The following is an 18,151-nucleotide window of genomic DNA, read 5'->3' as shown; positions in this document are numbered from 1 at the left end:
TTCGTAAGAGCAGACGGATAGTAATTTCTAATGCGCTGGGCGCGCTATAGGCGAACCTCACCCACTTCGAAGGTCTGACGAAATAATATGCCAGTCTCGAAGCGCTGTAGCTGCCACGAGGGAATAAGAACGCGAGAAACTGACGCGTGACGCAAAAGCGCCCGATGTTTCAAAGAGCGACTGTGAAACGACAGGAACATGCGTGCTGTCGTACAAGCCTCTAATAATGGTTAGGGCATCGGGCTGCTGCGCTGGAAGGCACGAGATTCAATCCCACCGTCATTCACGCATTTATTTATGTCTTAGTGGCACTTCACCCACTTTCGAGGTATCTATAACACAGACCTCGAGGTGTTTTGCGAGCGTACGCGAGCGCGTCACAGTGTGCACGAAATCGCAAGTTCGCAAGAGTTGCGAGAAACGTCCGTTCGATAAATGAGAGAGTGTGCAAGGTCGCGCCCGTGAGGCGCACGTAGCTGTCGGACGTCACAATCGTTACATCACCACATTCCAAGTGCGCGGTATAGCGTACTCGGAAAGTAAGCGGTGTTAAGTTATGGCCTATTTTTTTTTTTTTTTTTTTTGAAACCGACACGAATACGGAATAGTGCCAGAAGCGAATCGAATCGAATGCCGCGTAGCTTTCTAGTAGTTTTCAAATAACGAACGGCCGTTCTCGCCAATGATATAAAGTTACGTTCACATCTATTTTATATTCACGTCAGCAAGCTCCTGTCGTTACACTGCACATTATTAAGGGTTCCTTATGGCAAAGATACCTGAAGCATTATGAATAAATAAGCTGTTCGCGTACTCGGGACTCATCGGCAAGTGCGAATGACATGGGAAAAGTTGGCCACGCCAAGTGACGTATGTATATAGCTTTCTCCACCACGTAACGTCCCGTGTCATTTGTCTAACGTGGCCGTCGAGTTGAAATCTATCGAATTTTTTGCTCCACTTTTATGTTCGATCACGTGCGGTTGATCATTTAAAATATTCGAAAGGTATTCGTATTTATCAGTAGTGGCCTTTCGGTTCGAAGAGAGAATCGAATTCGACAACATTCAGTTCGTTATTCGGAAGTTTAGAATATTCGCACACCCACTATCAACATTTTAACATAAGATTGCACTGAACAGAAGCAGCGACATCGACAGAGCACGCACGCTATCAGGTAGTGCGGCGCTAATAAGGAATGCGATGGATAACCAGACTCAACGAAAAAAAAAAAAAAAAAAGTCACGTGGACGATTACGCGCGCATCGCTAATTGCGTGTAGTACATGAAAACTGTAGGTTTGACATTTTTTGATATAACGTTTTCATACGTCTACGATGTGCGCACGCATCCGCGGTATTCGACATCAGCCTATATTTGACTCCATTGCAAGACGAAGGTATCTTCCTGTAGCGCGTTCTCCAACTTCTCTCGGCACGCGTCCGCCAACTCCGTCCTGCACCTGCAAATTTCTTAATCTTATCAAGCGACCTAAATGCTCTGCCACCCTCAAATGCGTTTCCCTTCACTAGGCGCCTATTCTGTCACCCTAACTGTCATGCCATGCAGTTATCTTCTCTACGCAATACGTGACCTGTTCAGCTCCATTTCGCGCTGACTCGGTCTGTAATCCATGCTTCCGGCCGTCTTCGATGCCTGCCATTTTTTTTTCCATCGATCGTTGCGCGGTCCACACCTTCTCCTCAAGTTACCTTGCCAAACTGCGGGGTTTAATGCGTTCCGAGCATGGTGATTGCACTCAAAGCATGGTGCATGCACGAGGGTTTTTTCCACAGGGACCCCATCGCAGAGTAGCCGCCGCGGCAGGAGGTCGAACCCGGGACCTCGTGCTCTGCAGCCCAACGTCATATATCCACTGAGTCCCCGCGGCGGGTCAAGCTTCTCTGTTAGTCTCCATATTTCGGTGACGGGGCTGCCGTCGCCAACTACTTTCCTCGCGGCATTCTTTCTCTCAATCTTTTTTTTTTTAGTTCGGAAGCCTGCATTTTGGGCACAACGAAGAAACGTGTGTTTAAAGCATGCACAAATACGTTTGTTTGGTGCAGGAATCCTGACAGGCAAGAGCCAAAAGGTCCGTGAACCCAGTGTTCGAGAGGACGTCATGCGCGAAGCTGTAGCATGTTGTACAGAGGTGGCGAAGATGGGTAAATCCAGGGCAAATCCAAAGCAATTGCGCCACCCTCAAGTTTTCGGTAGTGCTGTTGCAGAGTGAACATGAGGGACGGTAATTTGGTGCATTGCGTGAAAATAAGCTCTCCGACGAGGAGGCAATGTTGGCTAGCAGCAATGCCACGAAAGTGCCCATCCCCCTTTCTCGACCAAACACGAATGATCAAGTTCATACCTTAGCGCGTGAAAATAATTGAACATATTTGGTTGACACAGGGCATCCAAATATGGCGGCATCCAAGACGGCGAAGGCGGTGAGTCTTCGCCGTCTTCACAGACCAAACTCTTGAAATGCGGCTGAAGTTACCGTCCATCATCAGGAGAAGTCACGCAAGCTCGCTGAACAGGTTACGACTACAGCCGTGACGTTCACTCGGCACCCATGCGAGCAGTGCGGACTGCAAGGAATGCGCTCACCCGACGTGGTTGCTTAGTGGCTTTGGTGCTGCGCTGCTAAGCACAAGGTCGCCATATCAAATACCGGCCGCATTTCGATAGGGGGCGAAAGGGGGAGGGGGTCGAAGAAAAGAATGTCCGTGTACCGTGCATTGGGTGCACGCTAAAGAACCCCAGGTGGCTAAAATTTATCCCGAGCCCCACACTACGGCGTGCCTCATGATCAGATTGTGGTTTTGGCGCGTAAAAACCTGGAATTTAATTAAATTTAAGTTAAGGGATCTGCGCCATATCCACGAGACAATATAGCACGTTCTGTGCATCTGCCCACGGTGTGCTGTGGAAAGACAGCAACTGGCAGAGCATTTGCGAAACTTCAAAATCATCTTTAAACAAACTTTTTTTGTGCAAAACAAAGAGGGACGCTCGTACTTGTGTTGCTCCTTTTCTTTGTCTCTGTTTGTTTTGCGCAAAGAAGTTTGTTTAAAAATAAATCTGTTCCAACTAGGCCGAGTGGCAGTTATGCTTCAAGATCAGTTTTTGTCCGGAAAGGTCCTCTCAGGACCTTGGCCGGACTCGCGTCGTATGCGAGATGTTCTAAAGACCCGACAAATTTGTGCGCGAGTACGGTCTCGACTTGAGGCTTCTCTGTTCAGGGTCATTCATACCGCGCAGCTCCAACCTCAACACACAAGAGTGGGCAGTCCAGCGGGCCCGAGAGGCGGCGACGGGGCAAGGCCTCGAAGTCCACTCATGGGAGACCTGAGCCCGGGTCGCTAAACTTTGCCGGATTTTCAATAAAGTTGTTTCCATCCATCCATAACGCCAGTTTCGTCCTCTTCATCAACATTTCTCTCTCTCTCTCTCTCTCTCTCTCTCTCTCTCTCTCTCTCTCTCTCTCTCTCTCTATCTATCTATCTATCTATCTATCTATCTATCTATCTATCTATCTATCTATCTATCTATCTATCTATCTATTTACTCCCGTACCCCTTCCCAAATGCTTAGTAGCCGGCCAGAACTGTAATTCAGGCCGACCTCTCAGCTTTCCTGCCATAATAAATGCCTTTCCCCATTTCAGTCCCACATCACTGGCAACTATACACTTCTCTTTTAAGGAATATTGATGATCTGGCGTTCATAGCTGCGGCGAAATTTGATTCGCCTACATATGTATATATCATTCTCGTGACCGGAGTCCCCTGTGACTACTTAGCTAGGCAAACCTGCCTCACCACAGCTTCAAGAAACTGACTACAAATCAAGAAGTCATTTTTCTTTGCCAGGCTGTCGATTATTACTTTAGTCTTCTGCATATTAATGATCAAGCATGCCATGGAAACCGGTTTACTTTAGCTGTGTTCGATGCACATAAGACCATCTATAGAGGAGGGGAGGGGGATAGAACACTCGACTTGCAAATGCAACCATCGTTCGACGGGGTGCAATAACGTGGCCCGATGTTTGTTTACATGAAGCACCAGAGACCGGCAAACTCCTCGTTCTTCGATAAGGCACGAGGGACTCGACGCCTAGGGCGAGGAGAGAATGTTTCCTACTTCAATGCGTATCACTACAGAAAGGGAAGGCGGAAGGATAAGGAGGGAGATAGCGAGAAAGATAGGCAGTGTGCCAAGTGATTTCGATATGGGAGAGTATGAAAGAACGTAGGAAAGGGACGTGAAAGAGAAAAATGAGAAAGCAGAAACGAGCAGGTGTAGTCAGCGAACTGTGTGCAGTTTATGAGTCGTAAAACAGTGGGGTGACGTATGATATTAGCATTATCTTCAAAGTTAATGTTGACTTTCAATTAGCCAATTTATTATTTTGTTAAAGTTCTTGGGTGATTATGTTATGTCTCATTTCAGGGGTGTTCTAATAGCGAAAATGTTTTATTCGAATCAAAAATAAATATTACAGAGAAAAGCGACCTTCGGAAATTGAATCAAATATCGAATGTTTCCAATTCCTAAAAAAAAAAAGCGAAATTAATTCTTCCGCGGAGTCTGCTTGGTAACAAGAGGCTTTTATTTGTTATTTTATACATACAATGGTGTTAAGAAATGGATTTAAGGTCAACTGAGAAGCTGTAGTTGATAAACCGAGGAAAGTACGATCGTATCTTATAACAACGGCAGTAATGAAAGAAAGAAAAAAAGAAGCAGAACGTCCCAGATGTGTGTAAAATAAAGTGTAGTGCCCGTTGAAGGAGTTCATGGAAATACTGCAGCACTGCGCATAATTTCGAAGGAATCCAAACATGAAGAGATTGGCCAAATAATAAATTGTTCTGCCCAAGTACAGACAACGAATGCGTAGGGCTACCTAAGGCGAGACATGCTTACTCAATGGCTGATAACTTGGTGAGTGAGTGAGTGAGTGAGTGAGTGAGTGAGTGAGTGAGTGAGTGAGTGAGTGAGTGAGTGAGTGAGTGAGTGAGTGAGTGAGTGAGTGAGTGAGTGAGTGAGTGAGTGAGTGAGTGAGTGAGTGAGTGAGTGAGTGAGTGAGTGAGTGAGTGAGTGAGTGAGTGAGTGAGTGAGTGAGTGAGGGAGTGAGTGAGTGAGTGAGTGAGTGAGTGAATAAACTTTTATTCGGTCCAGCAAAACTTGGTGCATACGTGACCTTTTCCGTGTGTTTGTTCAGGAAGTTAGTCGTCTGAGGAACAACCGCGATTTCCCTGCACCAAAATCAATCACAAACACCTCTGTCAGCCTCCCTCTTTCTCCCTGTAGACTAGAATAACTGTGTTATGAACGAGAAGAAAGAGAACAGAGGGGCCTGATTCACAAGTCACAACCATGTGAAGCCAACAGGTAATAAAACCAGGAAGATGTCTAGGGGGAAATTATTTGTTGTTTTAATGGGACTGTAGAAATGATAAGGGTAAATGGGGAAATGAAAGTGGACGAAAAAACAACTTGCCTCCAGTGGGAGCCGTACAGAACGAAACGACTATTCGACAACTTATACTTAATTCTCGAATCGAATAGCGAAGACATTTCGATTTGTATTCAATTCTTCGAATATTCGCATGCCATTAGTAATTACGTTAATTAGCTATGTCTAATCTTGACATGGCGTTGCTGTTTTCAATAAGCTTTTCCGTCGTCGTATAAATATTGCGCTCCCCTCCCTCAAGTTTTCCTCTAGTTAGATACTGCCTTCTCTTGTTACCGATCTCCGTTTCCTTCGCAACAAAAATAAGCCATTACTTCTGTCGCTGTAGCCTTCGAACCACCTTATTACAGAGGCACGTAATTTTGGTCTTTCTTCTTGAATTTTGACAACAGTGTCCGCGATCTATGCAATGACCCCTTTACAATATACCTTCGTGGTTATTAAGATGTGTCTTCGAGGCTATAGATGCACAAATGAGCGATTCGTTTTGTCGAATAAATGCGCACGACGTTATCACAGATTTAGGTTCAAAAAACTCCACTAAAGCGTTCTTTCTTTCTTTCTTTCTTTCTTTCTTTCTTGCTTGCTTTCTTTTTAACCATCATACGGCCATTGTCAAGAACGCATACTGTACGACTTTTTTTAACTTAACTTTTGTTTTTCGAGGTCTTCAACTCTCCCCAATCTCTACAAGTAGAGCATGGCAAGCAATTTTACAGTAAATTACGGGATAGCAAAGAAGTTGAAATAGGAGCCACGTCAATCTCGGCGCAAAATTGCCTTCCGCAACTTGGCAGGCCTTTAAACGAGCTTGCCAACAGACATCGGCGTTTCCGAAAAGAAAAAATAAATAAAGGAAAGAGAGAACGAGAAATGAAATCTGCTATCCAGAAACTTCCTGTCAGTTTAAGGTCACAACTACTTCGCAGTAAATGGTGTGCCTTGCGTGTCCTCGCATGCTGGAGTTGAGTTATACTGGAACATTAACCCCCCTAACTCGACAGGTTGCTCTATGAACAGCTCAGCAACAGATCCAATCGCCGGTATTTGTGTGTTTTGACGAAATGATACTACTATGCAGTGAACCTTGTTCTGCGGTTTATTTTAGCTTGCTACACGTCAATATTCCATTGTGTAAATTTTATTTTTACCGTGTGGGTTCACATCCACATTGGTCCATATTTTTCCCGTCAAGTTATCTCAATTACATCTTCCTGGAGCAAACTATCATAGCAGTAATCAGAATTGTGAACAAGTTAACGAACACACGCGCAATATGATAACAATTTAATCTATTCTGATTTTTGTCGTATTCGCAAAACGTACACTTTGAGAAGGCACATGACGCAGCGTTGAAGATAACTGACAGGCGACAGCTATAGGCGCTGTTCCTAATTCGCACCCACTAACTCGATCAGCGAACCTTTCCCATCTTGGATTGTGGACGCTGAACACAAGTCGCTCAGAAGCACCGCGAACGGATTTCGGCATTTCAGTACGTTGCTCTACACGGCGCATCAACGCATGCATGCACGGGGGTGTCCGGTGCGTTCGGCGTCGCGACTCACCTGACTTGAAGGGTTCGCGTCGAAAAAGGGGCGCGCTGTTTGTCACTCTGACACGATGATTGCCCAAACATGCGCACGCACTAGCAGTCCATGCTTCGGGTTCGTTGGGGTTTGCCGCTGCACGGTCGGCCATGCGTTGCGACACGGGTGGCAACGCGTAGACACGAATTGCATTGCAGGTCAAAGGTGGTGGGTCATTTCCTTCACCGCGCGATAAGGAAATTCTTTTGGATTGATTGGCTCAACTGCGGGCGCGTATAGTTGGCAGACGTTGGCAGACTGCGAGAGTCGCTGCTCCCCTTCCTTCCTGGACGGCGCAGTTCACTCACCTGCGCTCGCCGACGAGCCGCTGCCGACAGTGCGGTGTCAGTCGCCTCGCCAGACGGGCCTTGACGCGCCTGAACAAGTCCTTGGCGAAGCTGCTGCAGCCGAGAGAACGCATGTCGCTGCCGCTCGTCGTCGCAGTCGCTTGGCTCAGTGACGGCGTGCCACGCTGTCCGTGCTGCATGGTGGTGCAGCGCGCGGGCGATAATCTCGCACGCTCGTGTGTGTACACTGTCAGATCGCGCCAACGCGTCCACCGGGCGTGTTTCCTTCTTCTTCCCAGGCGCAGCTGTCTCGTCGACGCGGTGATAGCGGCCCGCCTACTTCTGGCGAGGTGCCGGTCAGAATGCCGCGCGCGCTCCTCTTTTGTTTGGCCGCATTCGCCGCGGCCGAAGACGATAAGCGGGACGTTGCGCGTTCTCCCCCAGCCGTCGCTCTGCGCTTCCCTCCCGAGACCGTCTGTGCGTCTCTCCACTCGGTGTCTCGTGCCCGTACGGCCGTGGGACGGCTGCGTCGCTCAGGCAGGGTGTGCGCGTGCTGACAGGAGGACGCTTGGCACTCGCGTGTGTAGGGTGCGACGATCGAGGGAAGCCACACACCTCGCCGAATCGCTTTGCGTACATACGTGCGTTACTTTGAGCACGTGCGGGTCGTCGAAACGTATGTACGTAGTACATACGTGTCTGATAACCGAGCGTCGGTGTGGTGACCGCGGCGACTTTATCGTGTTATCGAGGTAGTCGACACTTCGAAACGACGGCTCTGCGTTTTCGCTGGTCAGGTCATCTACAGCAAGGTCGGTGGAAAGCACCCGCTGTCAGAGTACGCTAGGGTTAGAAGAAAAAAGATGTCGACGAAGGCATATGAACTCGAAGGTGTCCTTCCGTTTTCGCCGCGCCATCAGCCACAAACTTTCGCGCAACAGAAACAAGGGCAGCAGTTATCGTACCCTCCGACCTTCAGATCCCGCCTTTAACTTAGCCGGTATACCGTATAGAGGCCAGGTGACGGCAAAAGGAAGCCGGGTAATTTGGAACCGTCATATGCAGTGGTGCGTTTAGAGCGATTAATAGTAGGTGTGAGCATCCGTGTTTATCTTCCCGTTCTTTTCTGTTATTTATGACATATTCCGCAACGGCTATTCGGAAAGCAAGGATAAAAGACCTGCTTCCGCATAGTGATAGGACTGGAACGCAACCTTCCATTCTAGCACTGCACAGTGGTTCCGTCCACCCGCCGTAGTGCAGTGCTCGAATCGCAACCGCGGCAGGTTCGGGAAAAACAGGGAAAGCGACGGAGCATGATAGAGGCAGCGCCGGCAACAAACTCTCACTCGCACTGAAGCGGAGGAGTGGCACGTCCGTGCAACGATCGAGGAATGGACGTTCGGCTTACCTCACGTCGAAAAGCAGTTGCTGAGCGAGCACCATCGCGGGACGAGAGTAGCCTATAGGCTCTATAACGTAAAACTGGTCCAAAATGCTTTTTTTTTATTCCAATCTCCTGACGTCAAATTTGCGCAACCGCCGACGCAAGCATCGGGCGGTCACCCGCAGGGTTGTCTGAACAGACCAATCAAACGCTGCCCTCGTTCATAGGAGGTCACTTTTGTTTGCTTGAAAGTGACCTCCTAAAAGTGACAACGAATAACATTGCCTATGCTGAGCGGCTTGTCTTATCTAATTGGCTCACAAGAGGCGAGGAGTGCGCTCAGGTGGAGAAGGATTTGATGGGACCGAGCCACTGCAGTGAAAATCGGTAACCGGGTCAAGAGGGTGGTGCCGGCGGCTGCGATTGGTCTGCTTTCCGTTGCTTAGCTTGCGGTGGCTGGTCGAAAATCGCGGCGGCATGCAACGGAATCTTAATAATGACGCTAAAATGGTTCCTCAGCAAAGAAGACTTGGCAGAACGAGGTCGTAAACGTGCCGAAAGCGCTCGAAAACGTTACGCGGCCACGTAAGAAGGTTTATTATACGCAAATAAACCCATGCTTTCCGGCAAGTGCCAGTAGTCAGTGCCTAGGCGATTGGCGGCAGCCATCTTTTATTTCTTTCGGAACGGGGCAGCCTGCGGCTATTCAGAAGAAAACTCAGTTTTGTTCGAAATATTAATGCATCTTTAACGCGTACACGCCACTTTGACGCGGTGAGTTTTTGCGGTTTTGTGACGTCGCGTGACAGGTAGGTGAAGTGGGTGCAGCCCGTAAGCTTCTGACCAATAGCCGAGGGCTAATGGCGAAAAGGCGTCGAATCAGAAATAACCTTCTTGCTTTTGTTAGGTCAAATCAAGCACAATCAGTGTGCACAAGTCATATCAGATGGGGAGTTATCGCGGTTTTCGTGACGTCCCGTGACAGCCAGGCGAAGTGGGGGGCGGGGGGGGTCCGAAAAAGTATTTAACCAATGGCGTAGGGCTGATTGCAGAATTGGAATAGAAAATTTTGGAACAGTTTTACGTCATAGCACCCCTAAGTAGGGCGGAATTACACATGAACCGACCCGAAGCCGAACAAGTCCAGTCTCCTGCACCTGTCTTACGTCACCTTCTCGCTACCTTCAGGGAGTGAGTGATTCGTCCCGAGACCAACAGGAGTGTCCCGCATGTCCCCGCAAGTGAGGGTTGAGCGCGCACCACGAAGTCGCGCGAACAACGCCGACAACACCACGACGCGTCATCTGTACGCACTCCTGCCAGCGTGTCTCGCGCAACGTCTTGTGGCGTCTGCGCACTCGGGTGGCTGGAGAAGCGGGGAAGGCGCGTTTCAAGCAGAGTCAATGCGAAAGGTGCTGCTGATACGAAGCCAATAAGCGCAGACAACTCTGTTGGATTTCTTTTTTCGCCGTAGCCATAGAGGTGTCGACACCGGATATAGGCACCTACGAGAACATAGGAAGAGCTTGCAGAGGGTAACAGCGTACGCATAGTGCGCTGCAGACGTGATTGTTTTGGAACGGCCGAACACTGACGTTGCTCAAGAAGCCTCGCTAGCACATGTTGTAATTTTATGAAGCACCAAGCAAGTCACCCTCTCTCTCTCTCTCCCTCCCTCTATATATCTATGCATGTTTTTGTTATGTCCGGCTCTCTTGACACCCCTGCCAGCGACGTCTCGCGGAGCGCTTTCAGTGCTATGTACGAGTATACTATATGACTGCTCACTGGCTTCCGATTTGCCTCTGGTCACATTACTCCGCTGTTATCTAAACGACAAGCTTATATAGGAAAGCATAGCGTATTTTGCACCTGTTCTGCATGGGATCTCCCGTTCATCTGAAGAGCGATGTCAGCATTAACAGCTAGGAGCCTTATAGTATGCTTAGGCATTCCTCGAGCAACGTTGGGTTCCTTAGTAATTGCAAGGCACGTCATCCTCCATTTCCTATCAGGAGGACGGTTGAAACCTGTGGACGTATGTTTTGCGCTTCAGTACAGCACAAAAGGTAACCACTAGCAATTGCACTTATTGATATAGACAGGGCTTGCATCAATACGGTGATTCAGGTGCACACAATTCTATACTACCACATCACGAATTCTGGATTTCAGATATCTCCTACGCTCCATGGCGACTCGTCGCCCCGAAAACTGAACTTTCAATTGAATGAATTATTCGCGCACGAAACATGTAGTGGGGTCTTAACACGTGCTCTTGGCACAAAGGAACGACAACACAGTAGTGCAAACAATCACAAGGGCATGGGGACGCGTGAGAGTCGAGAATCCCCACAACCTTTATGCTAACATTGTAGCAACCAGCGTCATACGAGACATACTTTCGGTACCCTGGTTTTATACGAGCGTGTACACAGATGGTTCTTGTCAAATTCTTCTGCAGCCGCCTTCGTCATTCCAGAATGGAACCGAATACAGACGTTTAAACTGCCTCACGCGACATCATCAATTACAGCAGAGCTGCTTGCAGTATTGCCTTTGTTACGACAGATAAATTCAATGCAAGAAAGGAGACAATGGGTCATCCTTTAGGACTCGCAGGCAGCTTTGTCGTCCTTTCATGGTGACATCAGCAATTCGCAAAGCATGGCGTTAGTTTACGAGACACACAAAGAAACTCACAAAAGCAAGCGAAGAGAATCACAGAATAATGTTCCAATGCATACCTGGCCACTGCAATATCCCCGAGAATGTTGCCGCGGACGAGGCAGCTGGACAAGCGCATGTTAACAACGTCGCATCTGGACTTCCTCAAACAGAAATAAGAATTGCGGCATATACTAAGACAGATCTCAGTACGTCGTTGCAGAGAGGTATGGTTCGATTAGAATTCAGAACCTTCATATTTATTTCACTTTGACCCTTCGCTTCAGTTTAAAATCCCGTCCACATTGGATACAATCGGAGCCTTTGAAACGCTTATTCACCGTCTGTGGCTCGGTGCCGCGTACACAAAATACTTTCTACAAAAAATGTCAAGAGCTGATAGTCCGGAATTAATGCCCATCCGGAATGTACTTGTAGCGACGCGGATGAGGATACATATAACATCTTCCGCTAGAATGTCCGCGACACGACGTGCACGCAGAGAGAACGTTTGGCACGTGATTTAATGGCCTTGGAATGCAGGCCCTTCAGCCTTAGGAAGATGTTAGGTCCTTGGCCAACATATTCATCGCGAAGACTGGTTATACTGGCCCTCTAAAGGCGAGCAATATTCTCGGTGACTATTCAGTAGAGTCTTTATCACTACTTAACCAGACTTGAGTCCATTCAATGCCTTGATTCATGTACCTTTGTCTAAATCTCATCCGTATATTATTATATACGGATGAGATATATACGGAGTTTCCTTTTTAACATGTTATGATTGAGATTCGAATTGTCAATCGTTTTTGATATGTTATCATATTTCGAAAATTGTAACACTTGTTGTGCTGTTGTTTGCTTCAGAGTGTCAACATGCTTTGGGTGCTGCAGCCTTTGTCAGGCAAGAATACTGCCTTTTGCTGCAGCACCATGGCTGTATGTCTCAAACAACAAATAAATGAAATGAAATAAATGAAATATGCCCTTATTTTAGTGCAGTTACGTGACCGAACTTTGTGTTGCCTTTAGTGCATTTACGTGACGGTACTGGTAGTGTTTCTGAGCTGACATTCAGTTTTAGTGGGGCATTAGTATACTTATGTCACTGGACATCGTGTTACTGTGGTTTGTGTAGTTTACCTTTAGTTTTATTGCATTTAATTCTTTTATTTTAGTTTCTCTATGCGATAAGGAGTAACCGGTGCCAATTAAAGGCGGCCTCTCCTAAGCACCATATAATAATAACAATAAAAAAAGAAAGAACACCGTGCATTGCGGTTGGCGTTTGCAATTGTGCCTCTGCCCTATGTGCGTACTTTTGTCCTGTCTAGCGGAACGCCACTGGCTGATGGTGCTGGTTATTATTATTATTATTATTATTATTATTATTATTATTATTATTATTATTATTATTATTATTATTATTATTATTATTATTATTATTATTATTATTATTGTAGATGCGGGGTTAACCTGGCGGACTGGGCCAGCAATGGCTCCGCCTGAGCGTCTTTCCGTGCCAGATAAGTTACCACCAATCCAGTCTCTCACAGCAATGTAAGTAGGACGCCCGGACGATTCCTTGCGTACTATCCGCCGTCCTTGCGGGATAACTATAGCTGTTCCACACGTTCGTGCGGAAGCCCTCCCTATTCTTCTCATGCTGTCCAGAAGCCTATTTCTTTCAGAACAGAAACGCTTGCAGGATAACAAAAAGTGCTTTCATATCGCCCACATTCGTTGCACTCACTGCGATGATAGAAAAGCGTCATTAGCGCCATCGTTTGCCATGATGGACAGCACTGCATAGCTTAGATGAACTCTCCAGTTTAGTTTCTCCACTAAGACCTCCCGTACGCTACGCCGCCGTGTCTACTCACCTTGTGCGTGGCAAGATATGCGCGAAATACACTAGTTGACACTAAAGAGGAACGCTCATTTTAGCCGGTAAATTTCGCATCTGTAATGCCAGAAAAGTCGTTTTATTGATAGCGGCATCTTGGCAAGCTAGAGAATGCGCAAGTACGAAGCACGGGTTTGATGTTGCCGCGCTAGCTTTTCATTACGTCTAGAGATTTGACACCTTCTGCAGGAGACGTAGGCTATAGAGTATTGATTGATTGATTGATTGATTGATTGATTGATTCATAGATAGATAGATAGATAGATAGATAGATAGATAGATAGATAGATAGATAGATAGATAGATAGATAGATAGATAGATAGATAGATAGATAGATAGATAGATAGATAGATAGATTGGTTTATTTATTTATTTATTTATTTATTTATTTATTTATTTATTTATTTATTTCGTTTCTTCACCGGGAGAGTGGCCAAGAAGCCGGCGGTTAAAGGGAGGATGGGAAGTATAGCTTCGAAGCGAAAGTATATAAGGCAGGGCAATGTGAAAATTGTACAAATTATATTGAAATAGACTAATTTCTGAAAGCAGGATATTTTTTTAGGAAAACATATGATTCGTGAGAGCTAAACTGCCTACCCCGTCACGCGACAGCACGCCACTTCGTCTTACTCGTGCTGGGTGCTGGGTATCGGGCGCCGACATATAGATAACTGTAAGAACGCGTGCTACATGTACTTTCGCTCTCTCTCTCAGCCTGCACGCAAGCACTGCGACGACGTAATATCCGACACTCATCAGACCGCCAGTGCTTCATCAACGACGAGCAGTGCGAAGCCGTTAGTTAGCCTTTACTGAAAACAAAATTGCTGAAGCGAAGGCATACGACCAAAGATCTCTGTTTTCAATTGAGCGTATTTTCTGTACAAGCGAATGTCCTGGAAAAAAATAATGAAGTGAGAGAGAGAGAGAGAGAGAGAGGTTGCTAAGCCTGCACTGCTGCAGATTTTGCACTTGGACACACCCGCTACAAAGGCAATGCGGATGATGGGAAGCGTGGTGACGACTACACGTAGTGTTTCTCCACCAGGTGCAATCGAACCAGATTCTAAACTGCGCTGCATAGCGAATAGGGCCTGCGCTAAATTCCAGCTGACGCATACATCTCTCCCGCCAATTCGTCCTTGGACACTTCTCTTTCCCAACCGATGAAGAGCGCCACGTGCAGTCACTGTAACGGCAACAGAACTCGCCACACCGCGATCTTTCCACGCCCTCGCGACGGCTATAACCTATGCAGGTATATATAAACGCACACGTACGGCGCGGAGTTGAAGGGTCTGCAATTCAATATACATCTAGTTGTGTATTTTTTTCCCCCAGAGCACGTGATCATTACATCGGCCGGCTTCGCAGAATATTGCGTCAGCAGGGGCAGTCGGCGGGCTCTTGATCGCGGCCGGTCTCAAGCAGTCTGTATACACTGCGGGTGAATCGTTTTCGTCGAGGTCAGCGAATGCTGACTGACGTCATTTCCAGACGATGGTGACGTCACCTCATTATCTCGCGGGCCAGCGCAGAGTGGTGGTTTAGCTTCCAGTAATCATCGTGACTGTTTGGGCTTGTTCGGCATGGTATATTTAGAAAAAAAATTTTGTCGAGCGAAAGAACATGGGAAAGAAGAACTGGCACACACACACACACACACACACACACACACACACACACACACACACACACACACACACACACACACACACACATATATATATATATATATATATATATATATATATATATATATATATATATATATATATATATAAGTGGCTCAGTGGAAGGCAGAAGATGCTATTTTGAAACGAGGCACAAGACAGAGCACTCTGTCTTGTATATATTTTCTATATTTCGCATTACATCTTGCGCGAAACAAACCTTTTCCTAAACATTCCAGTATAATGGTTTAACCGCTTAAGGTTTCGCAATGGTCACGTTCAATTTTGGGACGCTCGCGCCCAAGGAAACGCTTATGTCGAGGAAAGTCTTATGTTACTTGCGCGAATAAAAAAAATAACAAATGAAGGCTCATTCGCCGTTCCGCGGAAATCAAGTGAGCGCTTGTGTTGTTCAGTCTTGTCTGTGTCCTTTTTGTGCGCTCTTTTAATTTTACTATAAATCAACGTAAAACGGTGGCATGGACAACGTTAGCCACGCGTTTGTCATTATTACGTAGATCACTTTCAAGCGTTCTTACTGTCGCCAATTTCCGTTGTATAACCAGCAGTGTAATGGGATGCATGCATGCAGCTTCACCGCACTGGGAAGTCACAGAATTCTATTTTCGCACTTGGCCTGATCGCTCTCTTAGAGACACGGCGATTTGTTGCGTTAGATATACGAGATGATAACAGTTGTGGCGAAACGAAAAGACAGCGGAAGAATTTCGTCTTTGTTTTTTCTGTGACTTTTAATGTCTATATAATACCCACTTGTAGACTGTTTCTTGCAATGCTCATTCATGAATATATCTGGTGTGCTCGGTGATAAACGGCGATTGGCATGATTGCAAGTGAAAGATTGTTTTCTACTGCCCTCCGAGCTTCAATCAATCAATCAATTTTTATTGTTTCTGATACATATAATGACATGTTATATTTATACAGGTAAGACCCCAGAACCTTTCAAGGGTTGTGGCAAGGGTCCATTTTTAAACATAAGTCATTATACAACTGAACAACAAGGCAAAAAAAAAATACAAATATTACAATAGCTTTTTTTTTTTTTTGCAAATGCATGCTAAACGTTCTTTTTTTTTCGTTAACATGGTTTCTATTGTAAGTTAAGCAGATGAACGCGAAAAAGTTGCTTATATAAATAAAACGATGTGGATGATGTGATGCTACTATACGGTAAGTGTTCCACAGTTTCGCGACAATAAAAGAAAGATGAGTGTAATTCATAGTTAGTCCTTATGTAGAGTATGCATAATGGTACAGTTGAGGTAGGGCGTAGTGGATATGTGGGGTTTTTATATGTTAAGGTTATTGACGGGTATAGAACAGCGTTATGGGTTGTACGTTTAGTAATACATAAGCATGTTTTTGGTATAAAAAGAATAGCACGTAGTGCTGTGTTCTGTGCTACTTTAAGAGGTTTCAGCGTTGTCTAGTAGGTTAATCCGTAAATTGCTATATAGCATATGTAATGTGCGAATGTGTGAAAAAATAAAGTCTTGAACGGGAAAATGTAACGTAAGCTGCAAAGAAGAGGTATATTTTCCTGTAAATATTAAGTGTCTTTTCATTAACATAATGTTACGAGTATAAAACTACTTACAATATATTTACAAAGAGCGAACGCTTGCGGAGACGGAGTGGACACTGTTGTTGTTGTTGTTGTCGTTGTCCTGAGTGGCCGTGGCACATACCCACAGTGGGTGATTGGTAAAGAATCGGGTGGTTTAATTAGGTGCATAAAATAATAATGATAACAAGGGAGTTAACAATTTGAGCGTGTGAGTTAAAGTGGACACTGCCCAGCTCGGCAGTGTCCACTTTTCGTCGTCTTCAGGACCGTCGTCGTTCTCTTCTTCGCCTCATCGTAACAATATGTGTGCCTTGAAAGCTGCGCGTCCACGTGAACGCCGAGAAATTTTGTATTACTGACTCTTTCTAATGGCGTGTTATTCATTAGAAGCGAGTTTTTAGACGTAAACTGAGTGTCTTTAGGGGCAAAGATAACATAGTTACTTAGCGGTGTTAGCGATAAGTTTGTTTGCATAAAGCCAGAATGATAATTGCCATCATGCTGGCTTGATGCCACATTGTACAGAATACAAAATAAGTCGCAGAGTGAGATTTCCAGTCAACGGCACGCTATCGTCGCCATCACAGAAGCCGCAGAAGGTGCCACCAACTTAGCGATTCAAGCTGTATGCTATAGTATATTGTGCTACCAAATGCGGAATGCTAGCTATATTGGTCAGAAGATTGGCTCGATCATCAAAATCAGGTTGAAAAATATGGTTGTCCACCTTTAAGAAATCTAGCTAATATCCATCTTAGTTGTTAATGACTTATTATGACTTGTCCCTTGAAGTCGGTTGTGCTTAAGTTCAAGACCACTGACACGGCCTTTCTACAAGGAGCAGTCAATGCCTGCCGCAGACGTATACAGAACAGGGAAAGGGGTGTTAAAGAGAACAACAAACATGCACTCGGTGTCTTCTACTAGCTTCGTCGGAATCGAAGCGTTATATAACGCTTATAACGTAATATAATGTTATATAACGTTATATAACGTCATACAACGTTATACAACAAAGCGGAATATGTTAGGTAAGCGAGTTCTCAGCTTAAGGTTTATAACACTGCAGCAGCCTATTATATGCTCATTAGACGCTACACAAAAGTTTCGCTCACCCTTGCCTCTTACTTCATCAAACCGAACGCAGCTTCCAGGGAGAAACTGTCGCCATCGCCTTCTGGGCGCTGCACTTCTGGGCGCTGCAGTCTTCTAACGGGACACACACTATACGGGCGCTCATATGGAAACTGTGCCACGGATAGGTCTTGCCTAGCACGAAACGTTCTTCGACCTTTCGCCCAGTCTTGTTCTCGCTTTTATGTACTCTAAATGGACGAGAACCCGCAGGAACGATTTCGTGTTTCCTGACCGAAGCCACTGCGGGCCGACCATCGAACAGTCCTTCCCCGTGCATGGTCAGCCGTACGGTACGCACAAAACGCCGGTATACTGCCTCTTTTAAGTCTGCGAACACGACGCATTCGCGGGACATTGTCGGTAGAGCCACTGCGAGCTCTGCGTTGGCCTCATCCCCAAACGCAAAGGTTAGGTCGATTGTTCCGT

The 18,151-nt window shown here is 46.1% G+C and overlaps 1 protein-coding gene across 7 annotated transcripts in view; it reads right to left on the bottom strand.

Moving 5' to 3' along the window:
* The window catches only part of LOC126536425 (choline/ethanolamine kinase), a 136,537-nt gene that overhangs the window by 70,416 nt on the left and 47,970 nt on the right, over positions 1-18,151 (bottom strand). The window contains exon 1 of one of the 7 annotated variants that reach the window (XM_055073995.2): positions 8,772-8,821. The exons of 3 other annotated variants lie outside the window; for them this stretch is intronic. In XM_055073995.2, the coding sequence (XP_054929970.1) occupies positions 8,772-8,806 (35 nt within the window). In that variant the 5' untranslated portion in view covers positions 8,807-8,821. 3 more of the 7 variants (XM_055073994.2, XM_050183378.3, XM_055073993.2) reach the window with 3 other exon arrangements.

Source organism: Dermacentor andersoni, chromosome 4, assembly GCF_023375885.2.
Source record: "Dermacentor andersoni chromosome 4, qqDerAnde1_hic_scaffold, whole genome shotgun sequence".
NCBI lineage: Eukaryota > Metazoa > Arthropoda > Arachnida > Ixodida > Ixodidae > Dermacentor > Dermacentor andersoni.
This window is presented reverse-complemented; position numbering and strand designations above follow the sequence as displayed.